This window comes from Melozone crissalis, unplaced genomic scaffold (genome assembly GCF_028551555.1).
Source record: "Melozone crissalis strain CALT ecotype California unplaced genomic scaffold, PUWL_Pcris_2 ptg000086l_1, whole genome shotgun sequence".
NCBI classification, from domain to species: domain Eukaryota; kingdom Metazoa; phylum Chordata; class Aves; order Passeriformes; family Passerellidae; genus Melozone; species Melozone crissalis.
This window is the reverse complement of record NW_026535863.1, coordinates 1605793-1621298: the sequence shown is the minus strand read 5'-3', so window position 1 is coordinate 1621298 and position 15506 is coordinate 1605793. Positions and strand designations below refer to the sequence as shown.

General features: G+C 57.8%; 1 protein-coding gene across 1 annotated transcript; it reads left to right on the top strand.

Moving 5' to 3' along the window:
• Nucleotides 1-8910: 8910 nt before the first annotated feature.
• On the top strand, nucleotides 8911-14625 carry GPR37L1 (G protein-coupled receptor 37 like 1). The gene is made up of 2 exons (XM_054290748.1): nucleotides 8911-9772; nucleotides 13335-14625. The coding sequence occupies exons 1-2, from the start codon at nucleotides 8963-8965 to the stop codon at nucleotides 14145-14147; spliced, it is 1623 nt and encodes a 540-aa protein (XP_054146723.1). The 5' UTR covers nucleotides 8911-8962; the 3' UTR covers nucleotides 14148-14625.
• The last annotated feature ends 881 nt before the right edge of the window (nucleotides 14626-15506 follow it).

Sequence of the window (15506 nt, the reverse complement as noted above, 5' to 3'; positions counted from 1 at the left end):
TCTGCCAGGATGGCTCCAGGGCTTTGGGGAGCTGCTGCAGCCCCTCCTGCCCCCCAAAGCCCAGCTGGCACAGCTCTGGAGGCCCTGGGCACAGAGGGGATGGCCAGAGTGGGCACACAGCAGCAAGGGAGCAGGAGGTTCACCCACAGCAGGGAAAAATGAAGGATTTCTTGCTAGAGACAGAGGGACTGAAATTACACAAATGGAGAAACCAAATACTCATCCCAAAAGAAAGGTGGTGGACTTGAGGATGGTTTATTTTCTACACTTGGGGGTATTTTTGCTCCAAGTCACATTTTTGCCTTTGTGACTTTTCCCTGACATTTACAGGGAGCTTTAAGGTGAACCACCAAGGGGAGAGCTCACAGCTTCTCCCAATGGCCTTTTGCTGCTTGCAGAGCACTGCTGGTTCAATTCCACGTGCAAACGCTGCCTCTGCCTGAGCTGACCTGGCTGTGGGCTCTCAGTTCCTCTGGGAAAGCAGCGAGGCTGCCCCTGCTGCAGGGCTGGGAACACTTCCCTGCACAGCCCTGCAGTGCCTGGCTGGCCCTGGGCTGTCCCTGGGACTCAGCTCCTGCTGGGGCTCAGGGAAATCCCTCTGTCATTGGGGTTTTACTGTTGTAAATGAGTTTGGGTGTTCCTGTCCTGCAGTGACTGCTGGGACACCCACGCATGGAGCAGGGCTGGGATCCCACAGAGGATCCCACAGAGGCCCTGGGGGCTCTGAGCTCACCCCAGCAGTGCCATGGGCAGACAGGAGCAGCTTTTCATCATCTCCAGGAGCAGGGGAGGAGAAACTGCAGACCCAGAGCCTGCCCTGGCTCCTGGTTGGCACCGAGGTGTGCAGGGCAAACACTGAGGGTGCTTCACTCCCCAAAACCTCAACTTCCACTGCACACCATGCCCCATTGCAGGGAGCAGTGACAGAGCTGGAGCTGGAGGGGATGAGCTTCTCTGACTCCCTCCTTGTCCCTGCAGGGACCCCCAGGCTCCCCTCTCCTGTTCCAGGAGCCTGGCAGGGTGTGGGGTCAGTGATGGGCACCCACAATGTGGGTGTGGGCTCAGTGATGGGAACCCAGGGTGTGGGATCAGTGATGAGAGCCCCCAGTGTGGGGGATCAGTGCCATGGGGGTCACTGATGGGCACCCCAGTGTGGGGGATCAATCCCAGTGTGGGATCAGTGCCATGGGGACACTGATGGGCACCCCAGTGTGGGATCAGTGTCATGGGGACACCCCCAGGGTGTGGGATCAGTGATGGGCACTCCCAGGGTTTGGGATCAGTGCCATGGGGACACCGATTGGCACCCCCAGTGTGGGTGGGACAGGCTCAGCATTGTGCCCCGGTGTCACAGGGCTGGCACAGACATCGGGCTGCCCTCAATGTCCCTCTAGGCAGGACAAATGACAGAAATGCACAGGGTGTATCCCTGAGGGACCCTCAGTGGTGCCCGCAGCCTCCAGCAGCCTGGCCCGGCTGTGCCCTGTCTGTGTTTCTGTGTTTGCTGTGTCCCCTCCCTGCCCTCTCGCTGCTTTCCTGGGCAAACAGGCGCGGCCAGCCCGGTTATTGCCCTGCTCCCCAGCCCCGCTGTTTGCTGGAAACAAAGGGAGCGTTCTCCTCCTCCCACGGGCTCTGTGTGCCCCACGAGCCCCGAGTCTGCCGCAGGAGAGGAGCCAGGGGTGGCAGCTCACACAGGGGTGAGGGGAACAGAGCAGCGTCCCCTGTGCCACCGCTGCAGGGCCACCAGGACAGCCCTGCTGCTGTGTGTGTGCCACAGAGAGCTCTGGCTGCCATGGCAGAAGGCTGGGCTGAAGCCTCGTGGGGTTCTGATGTTGATTCTGAGTTAAGAATAAAAGATGTGTTCATTGAGAGAACAGGGGTGAAGGAGTCTGAGCCCTGCAGGGCCCTGGGAGGGCTGAGCTGAGCTGGGTCTGCTCTCACTGCCAGGGCTGATGGGGCTGGGCAGCTCTGGCATGCCCAGAGCTCGGGGTGAAGCTGCTCTGTGACATGATGAAAGCATGGAGAGGAGCCTGAGGTCATGGAGAGGAGCCTCAGGGACAGGGTGACAGGTGCTGCACGCCTGGGGACAGGGCAGCTCGTCCCAGCCTGAGGCAAGGGGCTCAGCATCACTGGCACAGGCAGCTCCTGCAAAGATGCTCCTCACCCTGCACACAGGCAGCTCCATCTGCCCTCAGGGGACCCATCCCCACTGCCATCCATTCCCAATGCCCATCCATTCCCAATCCACTGCCATCCACTGCCATCCCCTGCCCATCCCCTGCCCATCTATTCCCAATCCTCTGCCCATCCCATCCCAATGCCCATCCCATTGCCCATCTCATCCCATCCCATCGCCCATCTCATCCCATCCCATCCCATCCCATCCCCTGCCCATCCTCTGCCCATCTATTCCCAATCCACTGCCCATCCACTGCCATCCCAATGCCCATCCACTGCCCATCCCATCCCACCCCATCCATTGCCCATCCACTGCCCATCTCAGCACCAGCATCACCCCTGCAGTCACTTCTACCTTATTTCTACCCAGCCTTTCAAACTTTCTCCATCTCAGCCATTCTTCTGGGCTTGGATTGGAGCAAATGGCCTGGAGAAACTCTCCTTTCCCCCAGAAATTCCAGGAGAAACTCTCCTTTCCCTCAGAAATTCCCAGGACAAACTCTTCTTTCCCCCAGAATCTCCCAGCTCAGTGAGCAGTGGCAGAGGGACCATGCACATCTCACCCCACTGGGCTCCTCCAGGAGGGAGATGCTGGAGCAGGAGAGCCCAGGGGGATCCTGCAGGACTCTGAGAAACCCCTCAGAGGGTTGGGGGTCCCAGCAGTGCCCACCCACTGCCCCTGGTGTCCTGGTGCTGCACCCTCATCATCCTCCCCACCATGGATCAGATGTGGCCCTGCTCCACCACCCCAGCACCTGGGGAGCTGTGGGGGTACCTGGGCATGGGGTGAAACAGATCCCAGGTGGTTTTGCAGATCCCCAGATGGTTTTACACATTCCCAGTTGGTTTTACACATTCCCAGGTGATTTTGCAGATCCCCAGGTGATTTTACAGATTCCCAAGTGGTTTTACACATTCCCAGTTGGTTTTGCAGATCCCAGGTGGTTTTGCAGATCCCCAGATGGTTTTACACATTCCCAGGTGATTTTGCAGATCCCCAGGTGGTTTTGCAGATCCCCAGGTGGCTTTACAGATCCCAGGTGGTTTTACACCAGGTGGTTTTACACATCCCCAGGTGGTTTTCCAGATCCCCAGGTGGTTTTACAGATCCCCAGGTGGTTTTACACATTCCCAGATGGTTTTCCAGATCCCCAGGTGGTTTTACAGATCCCCAGGTGGTTTTACACCTGCCCTTGGCTGCAGCAGAGCTCTCCTGTCCCAGAGGAGCAGCTTTGAAGAGCTCCAGTCTGTTGGGTGGTGCAGTGCAGGCTCAGGAAACCTCCTGACCCCTGTCCCTGTCCCATCAGAGAGTTTGGAATTTGTTCCTGGTTTGGAATGTGCTGCTGGGGCTGTCCCTGTGGGATGTCAGTGGTGTGTGATTTTTATGCAGATTTGTCCAAAGCACAGAGGGCTGAATGAAATACCTGGCAGGGGGGATGGAGGAAAATCCTCTCCTGGCTCCCAGGGGAATATTTGGGCTCTGGTGAGGCCCCTCCCAGGAGACCTGTGCCAAACACACTCTCATCTCCGAGGGAACAGCCTGACCTGTGAGAATCCAGCTGGAGAAGATGAATGTGCCATTGCCAGGCAGGGTCAGGGCTGCTCTGGGCCAGCCTGGTTCCAGCTCACTGTGAGCCGCTGCAAACAGGGAGGGGAGGAAGAGGAGGATCCCAAAGGGGCAGCTTGCACAGTGATTCCCTGGTTACAGAGCCAGCCTGGGGTCACTCCTGTGCCTCTGCAGTGTCACCTTGCCCCAGTGACCCCTCCAGGCAGCTCCGTGACAACGCCTGGCCTTGTGCAATGCCGCGGAATGAAACCAAAAATAAAAAAAAATAAAAATAGCTCAGCTCCTGCAGAGCACCTGGGTGCCAGCACCTGGCAGGAGAGCGCTGCAAGGGCTCCCTCCTCCGAGCTGATGGGGCACTGAGGGAGGGAGGGAGGAGCTGCTCATCTGCTCCTCTCCTGCCCCTGCTCATGCCCTGCTCAGCAATCTGGGAGATGCTGGGGGGTGCTGGGGAATGTTGGGGGGTGCTGGGTGGGTGCTGGGGGGTGTTAGGTGGGTGTTGGGGGATGTTGGGGGATGCTGGTGGATGTTGAGGGGTGCTGGGAGGTGCTGGATGGGTGTTGGGGTATGTTAGGTGGTTGCTGGATGGGTGCTGGGGGATGCTGGGGGAATGTTGGGGGGTGTTGGGAGGTGCTGGTGGGTGCTGGGTGAGTGCTGGGGGATGCTGGTAGGTGCTGGGTGGGTGTTGGGGATGTTGGGTGGGTGCTGAGGGATGCTGGGGGGTGTTGGGTGGGTGTTGGGTGGGTGCTGGGGGCTGTTGGGTGGGTGTTGGGGGATGCTGGGTGGGTGCTGGGTGGTGCTGGGTGGGTGCTGAGGGATGCTGTGGGATGTTGGGTGGGTGCTGTGGGATGTTGGGTGGGTGCTGGGGGATGTTGGGTGGGTGCTGTGGGATGTTGGGTGGGTGCTGGGTGGGTGCTGGGGGGTGTTGGGTGGGTGCTGGGTGGGTGCTGGGGGGTGTTGGGTGGGTGCTCAGGGAAGCTGGGTTATGTTGGGTGGGTGTTGGGGGATGCTGGGTGGGTGCTGGGGGATGTTGGGTGGGTGCTGTGGGATGTTGGGTGGGTGCTGGGTGGGTGCTGGGGGGTGTTGGGTGGGTGCTGGGTGGGTGCTGGGGGGTGTTGGGTGGGTGCTCAGGGAAGCTGGGTTATGTTGGGTGGGTGTTGGGGGATGCTGGGTGGGTGCTGGGGGATGTTGGGTGGGTGCTGTGGGATGCTGGATGGGTGCTGGGTGGGTGTTGGGGGATGCTGGGTGGGTGCTGGGGGGTGCTGTGGGATGGTGGGTGGGTGCTGGGGGATCTTAGGGTGCTGCTGGAGATTTTGGGGGATATTTGGGTGCTGTTGGAGGGTGTTCAGGGGTGGTGGGCGCTGCCAAGCTGCCCATCCTGGCCCCTGGCACAGTGTGGGTTCTGCCCATCCTGGCCCTGGCACAGAGGGTGGGTTCTGCCCAAGCCTTGCCAAGGCGCAGTGCCAGCCCCCCTGAGCCTGCTGTGGGCACTGGTGCCCCCATCTCCCCTGCCTGAGCCTTGCAGAGGGAGCTGGGGCAGCGCTGGGGTTTGCTGAGGAGCAAGTTCAAGTTCAAGTTATTCATCCTTCATTTAACCCTCTGTGTGCTTGGCTGGCCGGGCTGCCCCTGCCCTGGCTCTGCTGGCACCCCGGGCACGGCGCTGTGCCCTGTTCAGACTGGGCACACTTCAGCTCTTTGGGGCATTTTTTCTCCTGGGTCATTTCAGGTACAGGGCAGTGGATCAAGGGCAGAGCAGTCATGAACCCTGACTCACGTGAACTTTTACAGATTCCCTGGAATCCTTGCAGCCTTTGAGTCACCTGTGGGGATAGTGACACACTCCATCCACTATCAGAGGGCTAAAAATGCATCTTTATTACAGTCTCATGATATTTATAACCAACATTGTTCGCCAGAACCTGGCTGCTTCTCGATAACACATGTAACCCAGTTAGTTAATCAAGGAACCACCCTTTGGTAAACACCTTATGAAAAAAACAACTTATTCAAAACACCAGCTGCAGATTGTTCACCATTTGTTTACCATTCTTTGCCTCCCTAAAAACTTCCCAGACCAATTCATGGGAAGGCTTATCTGCCTTTCTGTGAGCAGGCAGTCACATCCACAGGCACCTGAAGCTCACAGGATGCTGTGACATCCTTGGCTCTCAGGGAGCTCAGGCTGGGCTGTTCCTCCTCAGGCCAATGATCCCTCTGAGGCTGCAGGGCAGACCTTGGGCATTGCCAGTCTGCTCCTGTAGAGCCCAGCAGGAGCCAAAATCCTCCTTTTCTCATGAGGATTTCCAAATGGTGCTCAAAACTCAGAGCATTTGAGAGTCAGAGAGCAGCACGTGGCTGCAGAAGCAGGGTGAGTGATGCCTGGTGAAGGCTGAGCTAGAACAGAGGCTGGACAGAGCTAAAGAATAAAATAGGGATTTATTAGGAGGCCTCAATGGATCCACCTTGGGCAGCACAAGAGCCCAGCAATTTACATTTTATCTGGGGCAAAGCAACCTTATAGAAATGCCACTACTATGGTAGAATTGTGCCCAAAGACAAAAAAGCTTTTGTTCTCTATTGCAGCTTTTTAGATACTCAAAGCACTTAGTGTCAGTTTCTACTGAAAGCTAAAACCTGTATTCTAAATCTATATATCTATTTCACTTTGTAGCTTTATATATCTCAGTTTCTCATGGGGTTTCAGTTCAATCCTTGTGCTTAGATTTCCCTCCAGGCCTGTGCCATGAGGGGCTTGTATTCCAACAGCAGCCAGGGCTACACCCCAGGTGAACCAAAATGGCCACAAAATGGATGACAGGTCATGGGGTCTCTCACTTTTATAAGTTTTGGTCCATTTGCATATTGGGGTTAATTGTCCAATTACAGCTTTAACCCATGAAGCCCCATCCTGCTTGTTTTTCTGGTTTTAGTTCATGTTGTTTGAGCTCTTGGACCTCAGATTTGGATCATTTGTCCTTGGTCCCCAGCTGGAGCAGGAATTGTTTTGTCTCCCTGCTCTGTGAACAGAGCTCACCATCCCATAATGTGAAGCCCAAACCCACACACTAAAGCAGCACAGAACCTGAAAAATAGAAAAGCCAAACCTGAGGCATCATGAGAGGGGAGAGCCCTCGGGCAGAGCTGAGCCCTGGCTGACCCTGCCTGTGACACACTGAGGAGCAGCTCCAGGGCAGGGGGGATGAGGGGTTTGTGCTTCACTGAGCCCTCTGATCTGGGGGCACTCACTGCTCCTGTCCCCCAGCCCCACAGTCTGTGTCAGCCCAGCTGTGGTGGCCCAAGTGCCAGCTGAGCTCAGTGTGGCTGTGAGTGGAGCAAGGGGCCATCCCACACCAAAACTCTGTCAGCATTGTCGGGACCTTTAGCTTGTCACAGTGACCCCGAGAAAAGTTGGAAAGTCTCTTTTCCCAGCCTGGTGCTCGAAGAAGGAGTCAGAGCTCTTAATTTCTTGGTCTCAAGTTGGCTTATTGTTCCTTATCTATAAAATTCTTTCTCCTGTCGAGCCAAGGTCTGTCGCAGACATCTTTTATGAAAATCCTGTCCTTAGGATTTTTCCTCCTGAGAAGCTGAGAGGCCTCAGGAACAAAAGGTAAACAATGGTTATCTGCTGCTGTGGAATGCAACAGGTGCATCTGGGATTAATCTCATGTGGTTGTTTCTAATTAATGGTCAACCACAGCCCAGCTGGCTCGGACAGAGAGCTGAGCCACAAACCTTTGTTATCATTCCTTGCTATTCTATTCTTAGCTGGCCTTCTGATGAAATCCTTTCTTCTACTCTTTTAGTATAGTTTTAATGCAATATGCATCATAAAATAATAAATCAGCCTTCTGAAACATGGAGTCAGATCCTTGTATCTTCCCTCAACTTGAGACCCCTGTGAACACGGTCACAGAGGTCCGTCCAGCTGGACAGTCCAGGCACTCTGCCTGCCCCCAGGGCAGTGTTATGTCTTTATACTAAAAACTACGTGTACAATGTTTACAATCACTTCCCAATACCTATCACCTGTGTTAGACAGTGAGCTTCTACTCTAAACCAATCCAAAAGTGCCACCATCACAGCAGAAGATGGAGGCCAAGAAGAAGGAGAAAGGCTGGACATGCCCAGATCCCTCCATCTTGCCCCCTGAACCCCCATATCAAAAACTCCAAAATCTACTTTTCCACCCCATGATAAATTCACTAATATTCTACAGTTGCGGCTTGCTGATCTTCATCTAAGGTTGGTAATTTGCTCCATGGGTCATAATCAAACCCACAGGTGCTTTGGGCTCTGTGCCAGGGTTTCTGAGCCCCCTGGCAGGGTCTGGGCCATCCTGGACAGCCAGAGGGATGTCCTGGCTCCTGATAAGCAATGTCCCACATCCCACCATAAACCCACTCAGAACACCCTGTGCTCCACCCTGGCAGCCCTGTCCTGCCCACCTGGGGCTGTTGTGGAGCATTGGAGAATCTGGGGGGATGTTGCGGATGCTGAGGGAAACTGGGGGTGTTGGGGGATGCTGGGTATTCCAGGATGGGGAATTCCAGGGGGGTGCTGAAGGGATGTTTGGGGATCTTGGAGAATTTTTATTCAGGGGAGGATGCTGGAGGGACATTGGGGAATATTTGGGGATATTGGGGGATTTGTGGGGATGCTGGGGAGGGGTTTGAGGATGTTTGGGGGATGTTGCAGGACGTCGGGGGGATGTTTGGGGATGTTGAGGTAGATGCTGGAGGTGTGGAAATGCTGGGGAAGAGGTTTGAGGATGTTTGGGGGATGCTATGGTATGTCTGGGAATGTTGAGGGGCTGTTTGGGGATGCTGAGGTAGATGGAGGGATGTTGTGGGATGTCAGGGGGATGCCGCGGGGCTCTTTGGGGATGTTGAGGCAGATGCTGGGGATGTCGGGTCTGTGGAGATGCTGGGGAGAAGTTTGAGGATACTGGGGGATTTGTGGGGATGCTGGGGATGGATTTGAGGATGTTTAGGGATGCTGAGGGGATGTCTGGGGGATATAGAGGCAGATGCTGGGGGTGTCGGGGCTGTGGACCTGCCCAGTCTGGCCGCTGTCCCGTCTCCCGGGCGGTGGGTGACCAGCAGAGGGCTCGGGCTCCCCTCCAGCCGCTTTTTGCTGCCCAGCGCTGCCCGGGCTCGCAGAGCCGCGGCCGGAGCCGGAGCGAGCGGCGGTGCCGGAGCCGCGGGGCTCGGAGCGGGCACGATGGCATCGCCAGCACCGCCACCGCCACCGCTGCTGCTGCTGCTGCTGCTGGCGCTGCTGCTGGCCCCGGAGGCCGCGGGGATGCGGGGCAGGGCTGGCCCGGGGCAGGCTGAGCACACAGCCCCGGTACCGGGGGGGATGTGGGGCAGAGCTGGCCCGGGGCAGGCTGAGCACACAGCCCCGGTACCGGAGGGGATGCGGGGCAGCACAGGGCACGGGCAGGCTGAGCACACAGCCCCGGTACCGTTGGGGATGCGGGGCAGCTCCGAGCACGGGCAGGCTGAGCACAGCGCCCCGGTCCCCGCGGGCAGGCAGCGGCAGCGGCGGGGCACGGAGGAGGACTCGCGGGCGGTGCAGCAGTACGGGCCGGGGGTGCGGGTGGAATTCCCGCGGCCCCTCAGCTCCGGCAGCCTCCAGCCCACCCGGGCCCTGCTCCCCTCCAGCACCGACCCCGGGGTCCCCACGGAGCGGGACGGGCCCGAGCCCCGAGCCAACCTCAGCACCGTGTCCGACCGGCGGCTGCAGATGCACAACCCGCTGTACCCGGTCACCGAGGGCTCCTACAGCGCCTACGCCGTGGTGTTCCTGTCCCTCGTCGTGTTCACCGTGGGCATCGTGGCCAACCTGGCCGTGATGTGCATCGTGTGGCACAACTACTACATGAAGAGTGCCTGGAACTCCATCCTGGCCAGCCTGGCTTTCTGGGACTTCCTCATCCTCTTCTTCTGCCTGCCGGTGGTCATCTTCAACGAGATCACCAAGAAGAGGCTGCTGGGGGACGTGTCCTGTCGCATCGTGCCCTTCATGGAGGTAAGGGCTGCTCAGGGCCCCAGGGATGCAGGACTCAGCTCCTGTCTGTCCCCTTGCTCTGGGGCAGGCTGTGGGGCTGCTGGCCTGGCACAAGGACAGCCAGAGATCCCTAATGGGGCACAAGGAGCTGAGGGACAGTCCCCAGAGTGCCCTTCCCTCTGGCTCTGCAGCCAGCACTGATGCTGCCGGGCTGGGAAAAGCCCATCAGACCCCATCCAGCCAGCACAGGGATTTCTGTCAGCAGGGTCCCCCCATCTGTCTGTCCCTGTCCCACCCAAAGCTGGGGGCTCAGCCCTGCAGTGTGCTGGACACTGTGGGATGCTGAGGGTGGTCCAGGGGGCTGCAGGTGGAATTGGACAGCCCAGGAATGAGGTCTGGAAGCCTGAGATCTGTGTTTGTCCTCACACCTCAGGTGTGACAAGTTGGCCACCCTCAGGGAGAGCCAGGCACCCACAGGGGAGGGCAGAGGGACTGTGGGGACAGGGGATGGACAGAGGGGCTGTGGGGACAGGGGATGGCAGAATGAGCAAAACTGCCCCAGAGGGCAGGCAGGATTTGGGCTGATGCTGGAACCCACCCTCAGTGTGCTCATCTCCCATCCTCGAGGGGACCTTGGGTGCAGCTGTGCCCCTCCGTGCCCTGGTGGGACAGACACACCAAGCCTGCCTGTTCTCTGTGGTCAATGTCCCTTTATCAAAGGGTGCAAACAGCTGGAAGAGCTCAGGGACAGGGTCAGGTCACTGAAGAACCCATCAGGCTTGGTCAGACCAGGGTTCAGAACTTCCCCTTCCCCTGAGAATCCACTCCAGTGCTCTGGGCTCCTGCCTGCTCCATGCCCTGCCCAGAACCATCCCCTGTGACAGTCACCTGTGACAGTCACCTGTGAGTTCCCTGTGACAGCCCCCTGTCCATGCCCAGGGTCTGCACTGTGCAGGGGTCCCTGGGCACAGCCCTAAAGCTCCAGCAGTGCCCCTGGCTCCTCTGGGTGCAGGGGGGTGGCCTGGGGTGTCCCACTGAGCACAGCCCCAAACCTGCTCAGCCCCAAACCTGCACAGCCCAGCCCAGCATGGGGTGTTTGCTGGGGGAGCCCTGCAGCCCCCTTGTACCCCTGCCCTACAGGCACTGCTCCTTTTCAGAGGTGTCCCAGCCCATCCTCTCACTAACTCCAGTGTTTGCCCCATCCCTGTCCTGCACCTCAGGCTTCCAGCTGCATCTGGGTGCACTCAGAGCGGCAGAGTTTACCCAAGGCCCAAAACAGACCCTGTTTTGAGGAAGATCTGAGGAAGATCTGCTGCTCAAGGGCTCCCTGTCCCCTGAGAGAACCCTGGGGGTGGCACCATCAGGTTCAGGGATTCAGGGTGTCCTGGGACAGCTTGGTCCCGGAGGAGTTAGGAAGGGACAGGAATGCTGGTGGGATGTTGGTGCTGCAGAAGGATGAGGGTGTCACAGGTCCTGGTGTGGGGGCTCCTGCTCTGCCCTCCTGCCCCCCATTGCATGGGCAGAAAGGGCTCCTGGGCTTCAGCTGGGGCAGCTGCAGGAGCCACAGCCAGGCCAGAGCCAAATCCCAGCAGAGTCAGCTGGGAGAGCGATCCTCTCTGGAGGCCAGGGCTCCTGTCTGTCTGTCTGTCTGTGTGCTGGGGCTGTGGCTCAGGCACTGCAGGGATGCTGTGGGAAGCAGATGCACCCTCAGTGCTGTGGCACAGGGCCAGGCTTTGGGAGCAAAGCTGGTCACAGGGGCTCCTGGGGACAGGCTGTGTGCAGGGATGTGCTGCACTGGCTGATGCCACCACCAGTGCCATCCCTGCCAGGGCACTGGAGATGGGTGCTCTGCAGGACCAAGGGCACCAGGAGACATGGAAGAGCCCTGGAAGGGTGTAAGGGGAGGACGCAGCAGCACAGCAGCACCAAAGGCTGCAGGTGCCAGCCAGGGTGCAGGTGCAGTGTGCTGGGGGCTGGCTCTGGGCTTTGGGCAGAGCTGGGACATGCTAGGAGATGGTGCTGGGTGCAGGATGCTGGTGCTGGGCTGGTGTCCCGATTCTGTGTCTGGGGAGATGCTGCTGTGCATAACTGAATGTGCTGCTGAGTGCTGGCATCACTGTGGCCATCAGCTGCTGCAGTGCCCAGCCCAGGGCCAAGGAAAAGGCTGGGGGGTCAGGGGGGGCAGTGTTCCAGGCTGTTCCAGGCTGTTCCAGGGCACCACGTGGAGCCCTGGGAGGTTTCCTGGGTGCTGGGAAGGTCTTTCAGCACGGGTTTGATGTTTGATGGCTTCGTGAGGCCAGGAACGGCCCCAGCACTGGGACGCCAGCATGTGACTCTGCCATCGTCCTGGCCAAGGGCTGTGGGACTTGGCTCCCACTCTGGGGCTGGGAGTGCTGGTCAGTGCTGGCCACAGCGAATCCTCTCCCTGCCCTGGCCTCCTCCTCTGGCAGAGGGGATGTTTTTCTTGCTATTCTCAATGCAGCGGAAATTGCCCCAAGCTGATTTGGGACAAGGGTGCCTTCAACTCGCTTGGCCTGTCCAGGCAGGCCTTGGGAACCTGGGAACCCTGGGAGCCCTGGGGCTGCTGGGTGTGATGGGCCCTGCTCTGCAAGAGCCATCCAGAACTGGGGAAGGAAGAGCCTGAAGGACAACCCTGCTGTTCCCACCTTGGCTGGATGGACAGACAGACAGACATCCAGCTAAACTTCTCCCTTCTGCAGAAAAGGGAGCTGGGCAGGGACTACAGGGGCAGGGGACATTTTTATCCTTTCAGGAGTCACAGAAAAGTGGCTCCAAACCCTGGGATGCAGCCACAGGCTGCGACCTCCCTACAGCCTTTGGAGGAGCGGTGGTGGTCTTAGGTAGCCAGGTGTCACAGACATGTTTCATGAAAAACCCTTTCCTTAGGATTTTTCCTCCTGAGAAGCTGAGAGGCCTCAGGAACAAAATGTAAACATTGATTATCTGCTGCTGTGGAATGCAACAGGTGCATCTGTGATTGGTCCATGTTGGTTGTTTCTAATTAATGGCCAATCACAGCCCAGTTGGCTTGAACTGTCTTGGTCAGCCACAAGCCTTTGTTATCATTCCTTTTCTATTCTTAGCTTGCCTTCTGATGAAATCCTTTCTTCTATTCTTTTAGTATAGTTTCAATATAATTTATATATAACATATAACATATAATATATAATATATATTATAGTATATGATATATTATATACATTATATTTATTATTATACTATATATTATAAAGCATATTAATATAATAATAGTAATATAATATATAATATTATATTGAAAGTTAATATATATTATAATATAATAATTAGTACATAGTATTATATTAAAATTCTATTCAATAATTGTATATATTTATTATATTAATGAATAATGTATTATATAAGTTATATATATAATATGCATTATAATCAATACTAATTGTATATATTATATAACATATATATCATAAATCAAGCTTTCTGAAACATGGAGTCAACATTCTGGTCTCTGCCAGGGGTTTGCCCGCAGCCTGGCAGAGCCAAGCCCCCTGTGATGTCCCTGTTGTGCCTCCTCCCTCACCAGGTCTCGTCGCTGGGGGTCACCACGTTCAGCCTGTGTGCCCTGGGCATCGACAGGTTCCACGCAGCCACCAGCCCCCAGGCCAGCACGCGGCCCATCGAGCAGTGCCAGTCCATCATCGCCAAGCTGGCCGTCATCTGGGTGGGCTCCATGACGCTCTCGGTGCCCGAGATCCTGCTCTGGCAGCTGGCACGGGACACGTCGCCCGTGTCCGGCGTGATGAGCGAGTTCTGCACCATGAAACCTTCGTCCAACCTGCCTGAGTCCATCTACTCGCTGGTGCTCACCTACCAGAACGCCCGCATGTGGTGGTACTTCGGCTGCTACTTCTGCCTGCCCGTGCTCTTCACCGTCAGCTGCCAGCTGGTGACGCGGCGCGTGCGCGGCCCCGACAAGAAGAGCGAGAGCCGGGGCGCCAAGCAGGGCCAGGCCGAGGGCCACCTCAACTGCACCATCATCGCCCTGACCGTCATCTATGGGCTCTGCACCACCCCCGAGAACGTCTGCAACATCGTGGTGGCCTACATGTCCCCCGACGTGTCCAAGCAGACCTTGGACCTGCTCAACCTCATCAACCAGTTCTTCCTGTTCTTCAAGTGCTCCGTGACGCCCGTGCTGCTCCTGTGTCTCTGCCGTCCCCTGGGCCAGGCCTTCATGGACTGCTGCTGCTGCTGCTGCGAGGGCTGCGGCCCCGACGGCTCCTCCAGCGAGAGCAGCGCCGACAGCAAGCTCAAAACAGAGATGTCCTCCTCCATCTTCTTCGACAAGCCCCGGGAGACCCCCCCGCCCCTCCTGGCCTTGGGCACGCCATGCTAAAGTGCCACCAGGGAGCCGTAGCGATCGTTTCACCACCTCCTCCCAAGACCAAACCTTGTTCTGCCATTAGTACTCGTGTCTGGACGTGGAACAAGAGAGAGACGGCTCAGGGGGCTGCGCCGTGGGCTTCAAAGCCAGCATGGGGCAGGTGGGATTGAAATGCCAGTCCCCGTGGCTACCCTGGTGACCCTCTTGCCTCTGCCCAGAGGTCAGTGAGGACAGCAGCACCCTCCTGTCCCGGCTGCCTGGCCGGGCTCCCCAGGGCTCTGCTCTGGAGATGGCGTCGTGCCGGAAAGGTCTCACCTGAAACTACAGAGGCTGACCATGATGGCTCCCAGAGGACACAGCAAACACAAACTGCCCTCCTCCTGTCCCCTCCCCTCCTGCCAGCCCCTCCACAAGAGGAAAAGGTCCAACTGGTCGTATCCCACGGATCCAAGCCGTGCCCTGTATGAGCTCAATAAACCAGTAACCTAGAGCACGTCGTGATTGCAGCCGCTGGCACTGCTGGGCTGAGCCCTGGGAGGCCCTGGAATGGCTCTTCCCTAAACCTGGGGGGCTCTGGGGTGGGCATGGGCAGCTGGGGGGCAGGGAGCAGCCAGGGGAGATGGGGAAAGGCCCCCGGCCCCTTTGCTGCCTCTGTCTGGGGTGATGCTGAGAGTGAGAGGGTGCCCTCTGAAGTGTTGGGTTTGGGGCCATTTGTAGGACCGGAACAGGTCACAGTAAAGTCCAGCCAGCCCAGCACAGTGCTGAGGTAGCCCCCAGCCTGGTTCCCCACGTGCACTATGCACAACCAAGGTGCTGCTGTGCAGTGCTGCAAGATGTGGGACCACCACCCCCAGCACCGCTTGGGGTGAGATCATCTCCCCAAACTGCCCCACAGGCTCCTGGCCCTCCTCCCCGTGCCCATTGCAGGCACAGAACTGTCCCAGGAGGGCGGTTTCAGGGCACCAAGGGTTTCCAAGCCCACATGTTCCAGCAGGGCAGGGGGGTCAGGGAGCAGGGGGGTCAGGAGCAGGCGGGACGGATCTGCCCGAGGGCAGCCTGGCCACGCAGCCCCGTCCACCGGAGCTGTTAGAGCTCCTTGTCCCGGGGGCTGGCAGCCACCCAGCCCCGGAGTGCCAGCGAGAAGGAGCCGGTTGCCAGGGGCAGTGAAAGGCAGGGGCTCAGTGCGGGCTTTGTGCGCAACACCCACCGGCCCCGCGCGCGCTTCGCTTTCGCAGAGCCGTTTCCAGGGAAACAAAAGGCCCAGTTTTCTTTTGAGAGCACAAAACTGGGTTTTTCCTTTCATCCTCCTTGCTGCGAGCCCGTGCTGGGCCCCACGGTTTGGGAGAGGAGGGGTCTCATCTCGGCCCAGGG